Source organism: Callospermophilus lateralis, chromosome 1, assembly GCF_048772815.1.
Source record: "Callospermophilus lateralis isolate mCalLat2 chromosome 1, mCalLat2.hap1, whole genome shotgun sequence".
Classification (NCBI taxonomy): Eukaryota; Metazoa; Chordata; class Mammalia; order Rodentia; family Sciuridae; genus Callospermophilus; species Callospermophilus lateralis.
The window spans coordinates 19,523,465-19,543,020 of record NC_135305.1 but is presented as its reverse complement, the minus strand read 5'-3'; the positions used below and the strand labels follow the sequence as shown (position 1 = coordinate 19,543,020).

The 19,556-nt window shown below is 35.5% G+C and overlaps 1 protein-coding gene across 1 annotated transcript in view; it reads left to right on the top strand.

The window, feature by feature from the left end:
* The window catches only part of Agbl3 (AGBL carboxypeptidase 3), a 64,597-nt gene that overhangs the window by 2,460 nt on the left and 42,581 nt on the right, over positions 1-19,556 (top strand). Inside the window, exons 4-6 of the mRNA XM_077109921.1 lie at positions 12,387-12,494; positions 14,584-14,722; positions 16,384-17,163. Of these exons, the coding sequence (XP_076966036.1) occupies positions 12,387-12,494; positions 14,584-14,722; positions 16,384-17,163 (1,027 nt within the window). The remainder of the gene's footprint in view (positions 1-12,386; positions 12,495-14,583; positions 14,723-16,383; positions 17,164-19,556) is intronic.

Below are 19,556 nucleotides of genomic sequence, written 5' to 3'. Positions count from 1 at the left end.
AAAAAGTAAAATTAATTTTTAAAATACATTATACTTAGCCTAAATATATCCAAATATTTCACTTTCCTTCTTTTTATACAAAGACTTCCAAATCTGGTGTGCATTTATACTTACAGACATCTCAGTTCGGTTTAGTCACATTTCAAGTGTTTCACACCACATGTGCTTAAATAGAGGGGCTTAAAATATGGGCCACAGTTTTAGTCATTCTAAACAATTCCAAACAGTATGACTGTCTCATCACAGCCAGCACCCAGGAGTCCACCAGAATGGCTGTGAGCTACAGTCCTGCTCCTCTTTGTTCCCTTTCTCTTTCCCCCTCTGGATGTCCTTTCTTAGTTTATCTTCTTTTGCCTCTTCCTGTCTTTTTTCCTTTCCCCATTTCTGTTCCTCTTTCATTTTCTATTTTGTTGTTCCCCTTTGTCTCTTTTCCTTTCCTACTTTCTTCTCTCCTTTAGTGGATGTTTATGGAACTGAAGAGTACATACTTCAGGGTGAATTTGTGTTCCTGTAGTATGTGTTCCCAAATTGATTTTTCACTCTTAGAAAGAGCCAGAACCTTATGTCCCATAACCACAGAGAGATGTGAAAAACATCTTGGAAAGGGACAGATCCTTTGTCCCCAATCCACAGAGGTGTGATTGGAACATTCCCATTGTTCTGCGCCTTCCCACTGCCACTGTGTTTCTCCTTTCGTTGTTTATTGCATGCTCATAAGGACATTCATTGGTGTATAAAATTTAAAACTGCTTTTGGTGCCTACTTAAATTTTTTAGGAGTCCTTAAAAACTAGTTTTCCCCTTTTATTTTCTGGTTGGTAGGTAGGTGGGTAGGTAGGTAAGTAGGTGGATGGATGGATGGATGGATGGATGGATGGGTAAATAGATGGATAGATGGAAAAAGGGACAAAGAAGGAAAAAGAACAATGATTTTTGTTCAGAGAGGACAAAGTTAATTTCTAAGAATTCCAAAAGTTAAAAATATATTAAAGAATTTGTGCTTATTAATACTTACATGCATCACTTATTTACAATGAACTTGTAGCTAGCTGTAGGTGGGTATATATTTCTCTTCTGGAGTGTGAACATTGCTCTCTTTTTCTCCTTTCAGCCCCATTATTCCCACCCCTCCTCCAATAGCCCCTTCTTCCTTTTTGCTCCCGAACCAGGGAGATAAATTTTTAAAAACCCAGCAGAGAAAATGTTGCTGTGCCACTTTGGACCTTCCCACAAGCCCTTCTTTTTATTACTTTTATTTCACAGCCTCCACATTACATATCTGTGGCAGTAGAAATGAAAAAGGATCAGGAAAAGAAAATCCCTCCTGCTTCTAGTGTGACTTCTGTCTAATTTCTCTTCTGTAGCTGTGACGAGAAAACAAAAGCAGAAGAGACCCAACAGGAAAAGAGAAGCAAGGCCCCATCACGCCATGTTCCAAGCATCCCTAGCCCCTGTGCCCATTCCACTCAGTTGTTTTCTCCCCATCTAACTACGAGCTCTACTTTGGCATCCTCAGCGCACCTGTCTGTCCCTTACATTTCCTGGCCCTCATTTTCAGCCTTCATTTTGCCCACAGTTAGGAGAGTCACTATCTGTGGTTCAGGACAGAGAAAGTGTCTACTCTCCTGGTATGTAAGAGATTGCCACTCCTTCAAATTAGAGCAGTCTAATTTCTGGCCTCTTCCATTAATCCCAAATACATTTCCTTACCAAAATATTATTTTAAGAGTGATAGATTCTATGGTGCTATATTTTGGGTATCTTAGACTTTGGGCTCTAGGAGCCCAGTCTTCACCCTGAGTGAAGGTGTAGTACTACAGGCAGGTGCTGGTACAGCCTCTCACACCATCAGTTTCCCAAGATCCTCAGAGGCAGGTTTGAGGTCACAGATACTGGTGATACTGTCTGTGTAAGACAGAGTCAAGCTGGGTGAAAGCTTCACGTGGAGCTGTGCCACTTCGTTTTTTAATAGACAACATTTTAAAATTTATTCCAAATATTTTTGTGGGTACATTACAGTCATACATAATGGTGGGATTCATTGTACCTATCAGTACATGCACACAATATAACAAGGTAATTTGGCCAGTGTCATCCCCAGCACTTCCCTACTCCTACCCCTCCTCCCACACCCTGGTCCCTTTCTTTCCTCCATTCTCTGATCTCCCTTTGCTTTTCATGAGATCCCCCCCCCCCCCCCCCGCCCACCTTGAGTTTTTCCTCTCTAACTTCCACATAGGAGAGAAAACACAACCCCTGACCTTCCGGATTTGTGTGACGCTGCTCTTTCCTCACAGTGTGTGTCCTGAAATATTTGCAAGATCCACTGGTTCTCAAGCCAGCTGCAACAGCCACTGCATCCTCATCTAGGAAGAATTAGAATCTGCTCCTGGGTGTCCTTCACAGCTTTCTCCACTTGACTTGCTACCATTTCAGAAAGTACATTCCCCACAGTCCTGCCTATTACTTTGGACCTTGCTATTTTCATTTCACTTCTGTGAAAATTTCACAAATTTGGATATTTGAAAGGACAACAGAGGACTCTACATAAGAGTTCCACTCAAATATACCTTTTATTTAAAGGTAGAGGATATGGTTCAGCAAGATAAAGAAGCTTCTGGCAAATGTTGGGGTCCAAAGGATAGCCTGACGCATGCTCCACAGGGTCATTACACCCCCCCCCCCCCCCACACACACACACACACACACACACACACACACTGACTTGTAGACTGAAATAGCAGCATCTTTGTGATAAGATCTCAAAGCAAAAGTTCCCAGCTGGGTTTTTTTGTGCCTCTGTAATCATGTCATCAGGCCAAGCTGTCTAACTAGTTCTGCCAAATGAAAACCATCAGTAAGCAAACTTGCTGTGTAGGATTACCAGAGGAGTTGCAACTTGAAACAGCTTGTCATGAATCTTACTGTCCTTATCTTGGCCAAAAGTTAAAGCTAGACATCCAGCCTTCCCCAGGGATAAAAATGGATCTTTTCCAGCCCAGCTACAAATTAATGTCCTACACAGTCACCCTTCTTGACAGTCTTTTCCTATCAGTTAATATATACTAATCTCTCTTTTATAATTGGTATGTTAGATTTCATTAAATTCATCTAATCATAATTTCTTTAACTGGTACCTTATTAATGAATTTTAGATGTTTTCAGTCTTTGGCAATTAAACCACAGGAACATCATTTTATGTGTGTCCTAATGCAGACATATAAAAATGCATTTTGTGAATTTCTGATCAAAGGATACTGTCTCAAGTATGTCCCCTGTTGTCTTCCAGTATTTTCATATTTCTTTTGAGCTGATTTCTGAATGTGGTAAGAGACAAGGATCTAGTCTCATTCTTCGCCATATATATGTTGAGTTTCCCAAGCACCTTTTATTGAAGAAATTTTTCTTTCTCCAGTGTATGTTCTCAGTACCTTTAACAACATTCAGTTGACTATAAATAGGTAGGTTAATTTCTGGATTTTCTAATCTCTTCCATTGGTCTCTGATTTTATTGTGTTATACGATTTTGATTATTGTCACTTTGTAGCATGTTTTGAAGTATTGTGATGTCTCCAGCTTTCTTCTTTTCGCTAAGGATTGCTTCAGCTTTGGGGGTTCTTTTGTGATTCTACGTGAATTTTGTGATTTTTTTTCTAGTTCTCTAAAGAATGACATTGGTATTTTGATGGTGGTTGCATTGAATCTGTAGATCACTTTGGGAAACAGGGACATTTTAACAATATTCTTATCAATGAGTATGGGATGTCTTTCTATTTAATATATCCTCTCTAATTTCTATACATCAATGTTTTATAATTTTGTAGAGATCTTTTACTTTCTTAAACTTATTTCTAAATAATTAATTTTTTTGCAAAAAAACTTTTGAATGGGATGCTTTCTTGATTTTTAAAAACACTATTTTTTTTCTATATTGATTTTGTTTCCTGCAGCATTACTAAATTTGTTTATCGGTTCCAACAGTTTTTTGGTGGTCCTTAGGGTTTTCTATATATAAGATCATGTCATCGGCAAACTGAGATCATTTAACTTCCTCCTTTCCATTTTAGATGCCCCTTCCTTCCTACCTGCCTTCCTTTCTTTCTCTTTTTCCTCTTGCCTAATTAAGACTTCCAGCATAGTGTTAATGGGAGTGCAAACACTGGCATACTTGCTTTGTTCCAAATTTTAGCAGCGAGGCTTTCAGCTTTCCCCTATTTAGCATGATGTTGCCTGTGAGTTTGTCATGTGTCCTCTGTCCTGTGGAAGTATGTTCCTTCTGTGCCTATTGTTGAGAGTTTTTATCATGAAGGGATATTGAAATTTATCAAACGGATTTTCTATGTCTATTGAGGTGATCACGTGGTCTTTGTCCTTCAGACTTACTGATGAGCTGAATTGTGTTTATTGATTTGCATATATCGAACCACTCTTATATCTCCGGAATAAGTCTCATTTGAACATGTATTGGATTCATTTTCTCTAATATTTTGTTGAGGCTTTCTGCATCTGTGCTCATCAGGGGTATATTGGTCTCTAGTTTTTTGTTGTTGTTATGGTGTTTTGACTGATTTTAGTGTCAGGGTAGTGCTGGCCTTATAGAAGGAGTTTGTTGAGGTTTCCTCCTTTTTGGTTTTTTTGAAATAGGTTGAGAAAATTGGTATTAGTTCTTCTTTAAATGTTTTCTAGAATTTGACAGTAAAGCCATGAGGGTCCTGACTTTTCTTCTTGGGAGACTTTTTTTTTTCCACTGACTTATTCTCATAGCTCATTATTGGTCAACTCAGGTTTTCTATATATTCAAGTTATAATTTTAGTTTGCTATATTTCCAGAAAATTTTCCGTTTCCTCTAGGTTTTCCATATTGATGGTGTGTAGCTGTTCATAAATATCCTCTAATGATCCTTTGTAACCTAACATGTGGTCTATGCTGGAGGATGCTCCATATGTTGATGAAAATAATTGAATTCTGTAGCTCTTGAACGACATGTTCTGTAAATACCGGTTAGGTCCATGTTCTATAGTATAGTTTAAGTCTGATGTTTCTTTGCTGATTTTTCATTTGGATGACCTGTCCATTGTTGAAAACTAGGGGATGAAGTCCCCAAATATTATTACATTGTAGTCTATCTTTCCCTTTAGATCTAATAATGTTTTCTTTACATAATAATTGTGTGCTCTAGCATTGGATGCATATATGTTTGTAATTATTGTTCCCTCTTATTTAATTGAATACTCAATCATTATATGGTAAGCTTTGTCTTTTTAAAAAAGTTTTTGACTTAAAGTCTGTTTTATCCGATGTAAGCATAGCTATTCCTGCTCTCTTTTGGTTTCCATATGCATGTATTTTTTTTTTTCCTTTTAGAAAGGTCACTTCTATAGTGTAGCTTTACTAATAAAGTGAATTTCTTTTTCTTTTAGGCAGCATATCATTGTGTCTTGTTTTTCCTATTCATCCAATCTATATCTTTTGGTTTTGTTGTTGTTGTTGTTCTGTTTAGATATAAATGACAATAGAGTATATTTTGACATATTATTCATGCACAGAGTATATCTTTTAATTGGGGAATTTTTTCATTGTTTTCTGATAGTTTTGATTATTATAATTTATTCCTTTCTGAGTACCTGCGCGCCTCTCCCCCCCTACATTCTTTATGACTTGGTTGTTTTTTGCCCAGTTTTGGTTCTCTTTTTTACTTGTGTATCTGCTTCACCTGTGAATTTTATTCTTTTTTTGTATGTTTTCATGACGGTAATACAGTCTTTTGGCTTCTGGATATAGGAGTTCTTGAAAGATGTTTTATAAAGCTGGTCTAGTGATGACAAACCCCTTCAGGTTTTGCATGTTTTAGAAAGTATTATTTTTTCCTTTATTTTTGAGAAATATTTTTGTTTTGCTTTTTCTTTTTTAAGTTTGAATATGCCATCCTATTTCCTCTTGGCCTATGAGGCTGAGAAATCTGCTGTTAGTCTAATAGAGGTTCTCTTAAATGTGACTTGCCTCTTTCCTTTTGCTGATTTTAGAATTAGAAATTTATGTACTTTTGACAGAGAGGACTTTTTTTTTGGTCAAATCTATTTGGTATTCTTTGGGTCTTCTGTGATTAATCTTCCTTTCTTTCCCAAGATCTGGCAAGTTTTCAGTTATGATTTTGTTATTAAGGCAAATAGTTTATTAAACCTATTAAGCTTTTTTCTTCCTCTTTTCCTTTGGAAATATTGTTAATTCAAAAATTCAATCATTGATGGTGTCCCATAAATCTCATAGGCTTTCTTCATTCTGTTTTTGTCTAAGTTATTTCAAATGACTCATCTTCATGTTCAGAAATTCTTTCTTCTACTTGATCTAATCTATTGTTGAGGTATTTTTGAAATGTATTTTTTTAATTTAATTTATTGAGTTTCTTTAGTTCCAAGATTTCTGTTTGACTTTTTATTTTATTTTTGTTGATTTTCTCATCCTGATCATGAATTGTTTGGCTTATTTCATTGAATTGTGTGTTTGTATTCTCTTGCATCTCACCAAGTTTCCTTAGGATCATTATTTTAAATTCCTTTTTAGGCATTTAATAGATACTCTTTACTGGAGGGTCTTTTTCTGGGGAATTAGTATGTTCCTTCAGGAGTATCATGTTTCTTTGCTTTGCCATGCTTCTTGTGTGTCTAGATTGTTCTCTACACATCTGTTACATCAGTTGTCTGAACTAAATTTGCAGATTAGCTTTCATAGGGAAAGGCTTTTTCCTACAGACAGTCATTGGGTGTTGGTTGGGTGTGGTACATTGGTTTTGGTTCTGAGTGGGTACAGTGGTGCAATCTCCATGTGGATTCTTTAGCTATAATCAATGTTAGCAGTATCTGCAGGTGTCTCAGTGGTTTAGAGTACAGGTATTTATGAAATAGTTCAGGTTTGTAGTTTGTAGTGTTGATGGCCAGTAGCATATGACTTTAGGACCCAGAGGAGTAAGCACTGTTCACCAGTCACAGCCAGAAGTCTGCTGGTAGCAGGGGCAGTGCTGAAGGACACAGAATGTGGGTGAGGTATGCAGAGGCCCTGCAGGGGCAGGTGTTATTGGCAGTGGGGACCTTTGGCAATCAGAGTAGTGACCCAAGGGGTGTGGAGCACAAGTGATGTGTCTGAAGGCAAGCTCCATTGTTGGCAGTATCCACAGAGGCAAGCACAACTAGAAGAGGCTCTAGCTACAGCACTGGGGGCCCTGGAATTGTGGATCACAGGGGGGCATGACCCCTGGCCTGTGTGGATAAGCACCACTGGCAGGGAGCCCAGCAGGAAGCACATCAGGCCTTGCAGGACTTGTTGAGTTCAGCAGCAGCAGGGGTGCTACGGGCTATGAGCCATGGGACATGGTTGGATATAGGGAATTCACTAAACAAAACTTATTTTGAACTAATGAGTTCAGCCAGGTTGCAAACACAAGGTTGATATGCAAAACTCGATTATTTTTCTATACTCTTATAATGAACAGCCCTAAAATGAACTTAAAACAATTCTACTTTAAAGAAAATCAAAGAATAAAATAACTAGAATTAAAGAAAAGAGTACAAAACTTATATTCTAAAAACTAAAGATCATTGCTGAAAGAAATAAAGATCTAAAAATCTAATAAATACATGGATCAATATTCCATATTCATGGGTCAGAAGACTTCCTAGGTTGCAGTGGTAGTCCTTACCAAATTGATCTACAGATTAAATGAAATTCCCATTAGATACCAACTGGCTGTCTTGTAGAATAGCCATGTAAATCCTAAAACTCATATGGAAAATTTAAAAACCCTGAATAGTTCTGAAAAAATAAAAACTTGAAAAAAAAATTTAAGGAATCATACCTCCATGATTTCAGAACTTACTAAAAACCTACTGGTAATTTAAACAGTGTGATACTGTCATGAGGGTATACATATAGACGACTGAATAACTTGGGAGGCTGAGGCAAGAGGATTACAAGTTCAAGGTCATCCTAGGCAACTTAGCAAGACTTTGTCTCAAAACTAAAAAAAAATAATGTAAAGGGCAAGGGGACTTGGGATGGAGCTCAGTGGCAGAGTGCTTGCCTAGCATGTATAAGACCCCAGGTTTTATTCCCTGTACCTATAAAATTACATTAAACATCCAGAAATAAATCCATGTGTCTATGGACAAATGATTGTTGACAAGAATGACAAGATTATTCAATAAGGAAGTCTTTTCAACAGCTGGTTCTGGGACAAGTTGATAAATAGTCACATGCAAAGGAAAGAAAATGAAGTTCAACCCTTATTAACTAACACATATGAAGAAATTAATTCAAAGTGGATCAAAACCTAAATGTGTAAGAATCAAAACTATAAAACTTATAGAAGGAAACAGGAAAATCTTCCTGACTCCGAATTTGGTAGTGAGTTTTTAAGTAAAACATCAAAACAAGAACAAGGACAAAAAAAAAAAAAACAGATAAATTAGACTTCATTAAAACTGAAAGTGTTTATGCTTCCAAGGAAATTATCAAGCAAATGAAAATATAACCCATAGAATTAAAAACTGAATTATGTATCTAACAAAGGACTTGCATCTACAATATATTAAAGACACTTGCAACTCAAAAATCAAAAGACAAACAATTCAACTTAAAAATGTGCAAAGCAGGCTGGGGTTGTAGCTCAGTGGTAGAATGCGTGCCTAGCTTTCATGAGACACTGGGTTCAATCCTTGGCACCACATAAAAATAAATAAAATAAAGGTATTGTGTTTATCTACAACTTAAAAAAAATTGTTTTAAACGTGCCGAGATTCCGATAAAACATTTCTCCAGAGAAGATAAACACATGGCCCATAAACACATGAAAACATGTTCAACATCCTTAGTCATCAGAGAAATACAAATTAATACAACATTAAGATACAACTTTAAATCAGCTAAGTGACTAGAATCAAAAAGCCAGATAACAAATGTTGGTGAGGATGTAGAGAAACTGGAAGAGGTTGACATTGCCTCAGAAAGTCAGAGTTAAAGTCAGAGACTCAGCATTTTCTATTACTAGGTCTACCCAAGAGAAGTGAAAACATATGCCCAAAGAAAAAACTGCACACAAATGTTAATAGCATTATTTGTAATAGCCAAAACATGGAAAAATCCAAATTTCCATCAACACATGAGTGAATAAACAAATGTGGTTTGTCGAATGATGGAATATTAACAGGCCATAAAAAGAAATGACGTACTGATACGTGCTACAAGACAAGAGAACCTTGAAAACACCATGCTAAGAGAAGCCAGACACAAAGGGCCAAATGTAATTCCATCTATATGAAATGTCAAGAATAGGCAAACATAGAAACAGAAAATGACACCTATGCCAGCCCCTTACTCAATGGTAGTACTTTTTTTCCCATTGTTTCCCTCCCCCAATGAAATTATTTTTATCAGTGTCCTATTAAAGATTAAGCCTCTCATTCCAAAGGAAGAGTGGGTGGATTGTCTGGGTAGAGTTTTGGTAGAGGTTGCTGTTACTCTCCCCAAGCCAGCCCCACAAAAACTTTCCCAGTATGTATGATTATAAGGGAATTTCTTAGACTGGATCATGATCAGAGGCTGAATCATGGCCACAATGGCCACCTGCAGACAGGAGAGTGGAAACCAGTAGCTACTCAGTCCAGGAAACTGGAAGCCTTAGACAAGAGAGTTCAGTGATACAGCTCTAATCCAAAACTCAAGGCCCAGAATGCCCTGGAGAGTCACTGATGCCCTAAGAAATCTGGAGTGTGATGTCCATGATTGAGGGGGTAGCAGCAATAAAAGCAGCACTTGAGAAGAGTCAGCTGCAGGCCAGAACAAGCTTCCCCATTCTGCTTCTGTTCTGTCCAGGCCCCCTGCCTACTGCACAGTGCCACCCACATTTGGGTGAGTCTTCCCACTCAGTTTGCTGACTTACATGCTGATCATCTGTGAAGCACCCTCACAGGCACACCAAAAGTTTGCCTTACCATTCTCTAGGATCTCTCAATCCGGTCACGTTGACAACCAAAATTACACCTGGGCAAAAAGGTCATTTCTAGGATATAGAAAGTATTTCCACAAGGAATAAGTAAAAGGCAACCTTTCAGGAAATTGGGCAAGAGAGTCTAAATAGGCATATAAAAAAAATGATATCCAAATGTCCAATAAACATGAAACAGTGGTACTCAATCTTATCATGAAGTGGTGTCTCATTGTGTTTTTAATTTACATTTACCTGATTGTTAGTAAGGCAGAGTGTTGTTACATAGGCATATTAAAAGGTTAAATTTCACATATACTAAGCAATAGTGATGATGTAGAGCAAATAGAACTTTCATCATCTGATGGCAGATGTATAAATTAAGATGAACAATTTGGATGACAGCTTAGCATTATTTGCTGAAGTTGAAGATATACATACTTCTACCTAGAATTTTTACTCCCAAGTATATACCCCAAAGAATTATGAGCACAGGTACTCCAAGGAATGAAAATATATATATATATATATATATATATATATATATATATATATATATATATATATAAAGCTGTTCATAGCACCACTGTTCATTAGCCCTAACTGAAACAACCCAATCAAGTAAAAATGATAATATTGTGGCATACTTAGACAATAACATATAGCAAAGAAAATGGACAATATATAGCGAATTGCCACAATGTGGATAGACTTCATAAATATCATCATGGAAGAAGGCACAGAAGAATAGTATGGGGTTTGACTTACCATTAAGTTCAAAAGTAGAAAAAACTATAGTTTTATATCTAAACTATATTGCACACATGAATATATATGAACACTTGGGTGGTAAAACCATAAAGGAAAATAAGGAAGTAAATGCATTATTGAAAAGCTAAAAGGGGACAGAAAGACAAGTGGTAGGAAGGGGACATGAGTGGGATACCTGCATACTGGCAATGCAATATTTCTTGACCAATATGTTATTTCCTTTGTGATAAATCAGTGAGCTGTATTTCTTTGATTTGCTTTTCATAAATGTAATTCCTAGTAAATGTTTTGTTTACATATTTGAGTTCTTTCTCACCATGTAAGCTATGAATAGAAGTATATTTTGGTAGACTTTTTTAATAGGCACAAATAATTGGAAAAAATGTAAATATATCATTGGAACAGAATAAAAAGTTTAGAAATAGACCAACACAATTTTGATTAAATGGTTTTCAATAAAAGCACCAAAGCAATCTAATGGGGGCAAGAAGCGTCTTTTCAAGATTTGGTACCATAACCCAAAGTCAAAGAGACTACAAGAACTCTACAGGCCAATAATAATATTGATGCAAAATCCTTGGAAAAATACTAACAAACTAGTCAACAACACATCAAAAAAGATTATATACCATGACAGTATTTTCCCAAAAGATCTAAAATCAGCATACTACAGCGACACAACCACATCAATGTTCATAGCAGTACAATTCATAATAGCTAAATTATGGAATCAACCCAGATGTCCAGATTAATGGATTAAAAAACTGTAGTATATATATAAAATGGAATTCTACTCAGCCATAAAAAGGAATTAAATTATGGAATTTGTCAGTAAATGGATAGAAATGGAAGAAATTAGCCAAACTCAGAAACTCAAAGATCAAATATTTTCTCTCATAGGAAGAAGCTAGAGTGAAATAAAAGAAGGCAGGATGGAAGGATGGGATAACACAAAGGACTAATCAATACAAATTATAGACAAGTAAAAGGAAGTCTAGTGGAGTAGAAGAAAGAGAATGGGAGAGGGGAGAGAAGAGGACAAGAGGGAAAAGGAGGATCATGAATTGAAATTGACTTCCATGCATGTATGAGTTTGTCAGGATGAACTCACTACTATGTATAATTGAAAAGCTCTAATAAAAAATAAAAAGATTATATACTAAAAAAAGAATTGGTTCTATAACAACTTAATATCCATGTAGAAAAATATTCTGACCCAAATTTACTTAATGTACAAAAAAATCTGTAATATGTTCATTAGCTTAGAGGACACCATTATCAACCAAGAGGCTTAGAGTGCAGGGACAGGAAGAATAAGAAATGGAACAAGACTCTTAGAGGGGAATAGAATGGTATCAAGGGCTCAAGAGAAGCAGAAATTGTAGTATAAAATCGATTACAAGTATAAAATAATCCTGATCTACTCAATAATTTAGAACAAGGTATAAATAAAATGTCATGAGTTTTGTTATAGTGTTACAATGTTCATTGTTACATCCTTTGAACCCTTGGTAATATCCACCCCTTAATAAAATGCTTCATTTTAGCATGCATATATATATCAATTAATAATCTGAAAATATAATTTGCCCACTTTATTTTGAAGTAATATTCAAAGAGTGCCCTCTCTTTCTTCCAGATTGGACTCCTTTTTATCCTGAGCCAGTATATATCCCAACAGGTCTAGAAATAGAACCCCTTTATTCAAGCTCCAAGGAAGACACTGTGGTTTATCTGGCTGAAGATGGTAAGCATATATTGAAACACGTTGCTGTGATATAATTGGACACCTTGGTTAATGTCTTAGTTATATTTGTTCTGCTGTTAATAGTAGAAATTTCAGATTGCTATGAAGTCCCTGTCCCCATAATATTGGTTGAAATATTTGATTCAAATATCAATTTATACTAATTATATTTTTGAAGAAATGCTAGTTTATGCAGCTACTTTAAAATAAGGCTTCATGTTGAACATTAGAACAGAAAGTTATATTTAGAATGAATTCTGCCTCATGTAAGTTTTCAAAGATAAATCTAGTGTGCTCTGCAACTATTGTTCACTGGCCATCTATGGCTTACATTCATGCAATCATTCAGATGGGTTTCTTTTAATTGCACACCTGTTCAATGCGTTTCTTAGTGCTATCATCTTTGAAAAAGAAGAAAACACCCCATATTGCAAATAATATCCACAACTATATCTCAGGATATCATTCACGATCAATATTTACACTTTGAGATCTATCAGTGCAAAATCTGTCTGCTTTTATGATAAGAGAGTGCTAATAATCAAACACGGAAGTCTCAGCCCATATTCTAAACTGTACTGTTCCTGAAGTTTTTTAAAAATTTGATTTCAAATATTAACATGGCTAACCTGCTTTAGAAACAGAAATTGTAGTATAAAATCCATAACAAGTACAAAATAATCCTGATCTACTTAATAATTTAGAACAAGGTATAAATAAAATGTCATGAGTTTTGTTATAGTATCACCGTGTTCATTGTTACCTCCTTTGAACCCTTGGTAATATCCATACATAACTGAAATAAGATCCAATAGGCAAGTCAATGAAGGGTATCTCCAGGAATTAGATGGCACACATAGGGTAATGTAAGATAGTTTAATGAAATTTAATGAATTTACAAAAGGGTGGACAGAATTAAGGGAGATAAAAGGGGGATGGTGAAGCAAGATAGGACTGTCAACAGAGTAGCATCAAAACGTCTCCTGGGTCTGAGCATAGAATGGTTTCCAGACCTGTAGAAACCCTTAGCTGTTAGGAGAGGCAGTCTCCAACAACTATGGCTTGTGTGTGTGTGTGTGTGTGTGTGTGTGTGTGTGCGTGCACACACACGCTTTATAAGGGCATGCACCTATAATCCTAGGCCGAGGCAGGAGGATCATAATTTTGAGGACAGCCTTAGCAATTTAGGGAGACTTTGCCTCAAAATAGAAAATAAAAAGGGCTCAGAATACAGCTCAGTGGTAGAACACCCAGGCAGACTAATTTTTTATCTTATTCTTAATCTTATCCTACCCTTACTTTTGAACATGGTGCTTATACCTAGGGTACAGGCTTTCTGGAGTTACAACTGAATGCCTAGGGTGTTCTAGGAAATATTTCCATCATGAATACATTGGAATTCCAGTGTATTCCTAAACTGTATGCCCTCTGGTGTCTCAGCCCCCAGTGGTGCTTCTTCCTTTCTAAGTCTCACCCTTCCTGTAGCTCACCCTTAGTGAAGGACTGGGGAACCTCTACACTCCCTCTATGTAGCTTTCTTCTCTCTGCCTTACAAATTTCAGCAGCTTCAAAAAGAAAAAAAAAAAAAAAGCAATCTTACCTCAACACAACAAAGCTGTCATGTTATTAAGTGCAACCTCCCCCAACTTTGGTCCAGAAAGTACCCCTGTGCTTAAAATCAGGGCTAAATATGGGTTCACTCCATATATTTTATTTCTTTTCAGTAACTGTAGTTAGTTCTATTCTAACTATTGTGTTGTCCAAAGTAATGGAAGGAACTCATATTTTACAGTCATTTACAGTAAAAGGGAAAGTTCAGGACTAGTTACTCTATCATGAGCAGAAGTGGAATGAATATTTTAATATGATTAATATGTAAATTTAATTTAGGTATTGCTTTTCTATTCTAAGTACTCTTGAGTCTCTTAACTTCAATCCAAATCTATATAAATTGATAACAAATTACTTTAGATTTACAATCTTCATATTACTAGAAGTGTAGTTCCAAACTCTATGTGGAATAGTCGGCATACTTTAGACATCTCTACTTTTGTCACGTCTTGACGTCTCCATGGTCTTCTCTTATCAGCTTACAAAGAGCCCTGTTTTGTGTATTCCCGAGTTGGGGGCAATCGAACACCCTTGAAGCCACCTGTTGACACCTGTGACAATACTTTGATGTTCGAAGCAAGGTTTGAGAGTGGTAATCTACAGAAGGTAGTCAAAGTGTAGGTTTTAATAATTTTTATTTGAGGGACTAGACCATCAACTATTTATTTTTTTGTATTAGGTATACGAAAAAAAGTCCCAAATAACCATGCGAGATTGTATGCATATAAAAAATATCCCAGTGAAACATTTTTGTCCTTATTTAACACTTTCCTATAATTGTATTTTCTTCTTTAATAATAAAAAGCACTGACTACATAATAGAAATCCCATATTCTCAGAGTAACACATCCCAATAACATTTGCTTGTAATAAAAGCAGCTTGTTTATACTAAAGGTCAGATTAGAGATTTTTCTTTATTATTTCTACTTTAAAAATTAATATTCAGTATACTTCCAACATGAAGATTAATCAAAATATAAATAATTAAATTATAATACAGATAAGCATTAAAATTTTGGAAATTTAGAATATAATTTTATATCTAACTTTTTTCCAGAGTATGTTATTTATAAATACTTATTGAATAAATTGTATTTCATTATGAAACAAATAAAATACTTGCAATCTTACTATTTTAAAAAATATTTCATATTTTCAAACAAAAAAATAAAATTATTATACAGTTGTTACATTAAATGTAGAATACTATTTTGGTAAAATTAAACATCTCTTAACAATAACATTTTCTAGGCTGGTGGTGTAGTTCAGTGCTTGCCTAACTTGAGAAAGGACCTGGGTTTGATCCTTAGGAAGTTCTGGAGCCTGGGAAATCCAAAGTCAAAGTGCCTGCAGATTCAGAATCTGATGAAGGCCCACTTCTTCATAGACCATGCCTTCTCACTGGGCCCTTGTGTAGATAGAAGGGCAATTCTCTACCTCCAACTTGGTCCATTCTTCCTGTCTCCATATTTCTGAGGTTCAGTTCGTGGTCCGGCAGCTCCATTGCCCTGGGCTCAAGTGAGGCAGAACATCAAGCCCATGAGTTTGCTGGAAGAGCCTTATTTCACATCATCTTCAGTGACTTAGTTGGGATTCACATAGTTATGAAATGTAGTCCTTGTACTAAAGAAGTTATTGTACTGAAGGAATTCAAATTTTATAACTTACATATGATCAATGAATCTATGTGATATAGTCAGTCTCTCAATGAAAACCATTTCATATCCCTAGAATTGAAATTATTAGAAAACAGAAATGTGTCTTACGAATTGGTGTGAACATACTTTATATACAACCAGAAATATGAAAAATTGTGCTCTATGTGTGTAATAAGAATTATAATGCATTCCCCTGTCATTCATCTTTTAAAAAAATCATTTAAAAATAGAAATGTGCCTAAAAAAAAGAAGTCATATGGATTTTTCTTATTATCAATAAGTCATTAATCATTTATTTTCTAGAAAACAATAACTTGGAAATATATAATTTTTCAAAAGCCTGTGTTTTTATTGTACTCTCTTGAACACAAAGAAATACAAAGGACTTAGAATTAACACAGAAGCAGGTTTTCAGCCAATGAAAGAGAAAATTTCAGAATTTTATCTTTTGAAGTTACTTGCTATTGAATACAGCCTAAGTAAACATTGCATCCCACAAAAAAAAATTCTGTGGATATGTAAAATAGATAAAAATAAATAATTTTTTTTCATTTAATTTAAACTCAGATTTAATTTTTACCTTCTAATGTGCTTCCCGCCTTCCTTTCTTGTGTATTAGGGCAGAATACGAGTACCAGTTGACTGTGCGCCCTGACCTCTTCACAAACAAGCACACCCAGTGGTATTATTTCCAGGTCTCTAACACCCAAGCAGAAACTGTCTACAGATTCACCATTGTCAACTTCACCAAGCCCGCTAGTCTTTACAATCGGGGTATGCGCCCACTCTTCTATTCTGAAAAGGAGGCCAAGGCTCACAAGGTTGGCTGGCAGAGAATAGGAGACCAGATCAGGTACTACAAGAATAACCTGGGGCAGGAAGGCCGCCATTTCTTCTCCCTCACGTGGACATTCCAGTTTCCACACAACAAGGACACCTGCTACTTTGCGCACTGCTACCCATACACTTACACCAACCTGCAAGAATACCTTTCCGGCATCAATAATGACCCAGTACGGTCCAAGTTCTGCAAAACCCGCGTCTTGTGCCACACGCTCGCCAGGAACATGGTGTACGTGTTGACCATCACCACGCCCCTGAAGAACTCGGACTCCAGGAAGAGGAAGGCCGTGATTCTGACCGCAAGGGTCCATCCGGGTGAGACCAACAGCTCCTGGATCATGAAAGGCTTCCTAGATTATATTTTAGGAGACTCAAGTGACGCCCAGTTGCTTCGGGACACTTTCATCTTCAAGGTGGTACCCATGCTGAATCCAGATGGCGTCATTGTGGGGAACTACCGGTGCTCCTTAGCCGGGCGCGATCTCAACCGCAATTACACCTCCCTCCTGAAGGACTCTTTTCCTTCTGTTTGGTACACACGGAACATGATCCACAGGTAAAAGGAGCCTCAGACTACCTCTGCTTAATTAGTAAACTTGGTAGCAAGAATTTTGCTCCCACAATCCCATTAATTTTCTTAAGAGACTTTGAAACTATTTTATTTCATCCCCATTCTTCCCAACTGATTTTTATAATTTTCTGGCATTATGCCACTGGATTCAAAATCTTTCCCTTAAATTAATGAAATAGAGCCCAGAATGTTTTGATGACTCTGTAAAAATAATAGCTAAATTTGCATATCCCAAATATGGTGGCTTGCTAAAGCTAACATTATAGTGATGTTTACAGTGGGATCCTTGAATCTCTTATAAGTGAATAGTAACTACATTTCACAGAGCTGATACTGAGTTGATCATACATTGCTGAATGAGTCTAACTATCAGATTCATAGTTATTTAAACTTGCATGAACGTCATCTTTATTGCCCCTAGGAAAATTGATCAGCTTTAAATTTTCCAAAGAGTCTAGAAGAGTAAAATGGACACAGCATTTAATTATTTATTATTTGGGTGAATTTCTTTGATGGATTATGGTAACAACAATGAGGAATAGACATGTGCTACAGTAGAGAGATTTATTGGAGTAAGAGAACACCCATTCCTAGTTCAAAGTCTCTTAACTTTTTTGTTTAAGAGCAGGGATTTCAGAATAAGCATATCACATTGAAATCTCTGTTATATTATATCATGTACTAACTATGCAATTTAAAAAAACTAAGTCTCAGTTTTGTCATCTATGAAACAAGAGTAACTACCTCAAAGTTGAGAGAACTAAATGAGAAAATTATTACTAATATGCTCAGAATAGGGACTAGAACATTGAGAGCTCTAATTGCATTCAATGTGATTTGTCAAGTGCCAAAAGAAAAAAGTTAATTGAATGTCCTGGCCTGAGACATGATGGATTACATATCATAACCTCTTGGCTTGTCTCTATGGACAAATGTGTCAGTTGTTAGATTACCTTTGAGGAAGGTTAACAGGCAGAAGTCTATTCAGTGAGTTTCGGAAAGATTTCTAAGAAAGAGAAATACCTCAGTGCAATTAATCAAAGGCAGGTAAATAAAATAAGAAATTGGTCCTATATGTGTGCAAAGGTGAACCAGTTGTAAGTAGATCTAAGGGTAAATATAATTAAAGCATATCAGAATAACAGAGTAGATCTGAGTAAAATATAAAATACAGTATCTTAGTTACCTGTGGATAAGAAGAAAATCTAAATTATTCTCTAAAATTATTTTAATTAATATAAGTTAAGATACCTTAATATCCTGTTTTACTTTTGAAGTAATAATATTTCTTTAGGAATAGATTATTTAGAAGTAGAGGGGTTTTTTGACTCATGTATAAAAAGCTAAAGAGTCATTAAAATGAGGAATTTGGGGTTTAAAATTGCACAGCATACTTCATATTTAAGTTGTTCACTTGATATTCATGCTTATCTAGTTAGTATTCTAAAAACTTATAATGATCTTTCAGTGGCTTTTTGTCAAAGTATGTTATCAATTAGAATTTATTTGGCAACAAATGAGATAAAGGGTAGTTAATAAATATATATAACAGATTTCAGTTTAAAATTTTATTATAGTTTAAAGAATGCTTTTTTATTAAAAGTAATGCTTTAAATAATTTATTTTAGATTTTAATAGTTTTGTTATAAATATATAATTATAATACTACTGCTAACATTTTAGTATTTATCCTTCCATATATAACAACAAATGGTTTAATTTTTATTAATATAATAATGCTATATAAGATCTGAAAATATGAAAAAGAGACAAAAGTGCTCAAACACCACTTTTTTATTTTTCAAAAGCTTTCTCTGTTAGTCATTATCATTAGTCAGTTTGAGAGTCTTATTTTTTTAAATATTTATTTTGTAGTTGTAGTTGGACATAATACCTTTATTTTATTTATTTTTATGTGGTGCTGAGGATCAAACCCAGGGCCTCAAACTTGCTAGGCGAGTGCTCTACCACTCAGTCACAATCCCCGCCCAAGAGTTTTATTTTTTATTGTTTTAAAATCATTGAGTGCTAAGTTATGATTGGGCCCTTACAGAATGTATAATAATTTCTTTAAAATATTTGTTAGAAATTTATTACCAAATTTTCAATTCAAAGTTTGGTACCATCTTTCTCAGAATGATATTTAGCCACCACATTAATTAAGAATTAACTATTATTTGGCTTCAACACCAGGTTCTCAGGCATTCAATTTTTAAGAAATGTTTGGGTATTTATTATGTGCTGTTCTAGAAGATTAAAAGCATTCTTCATCCCTGATGAGTTTAAATATCAAAAATATGGAAACCTTTCTAGACAAGTGCCAAGGAAATGCTACCAATAAAGCACTATAGGAGTTTGAAAAGACAAAAATAGATGGT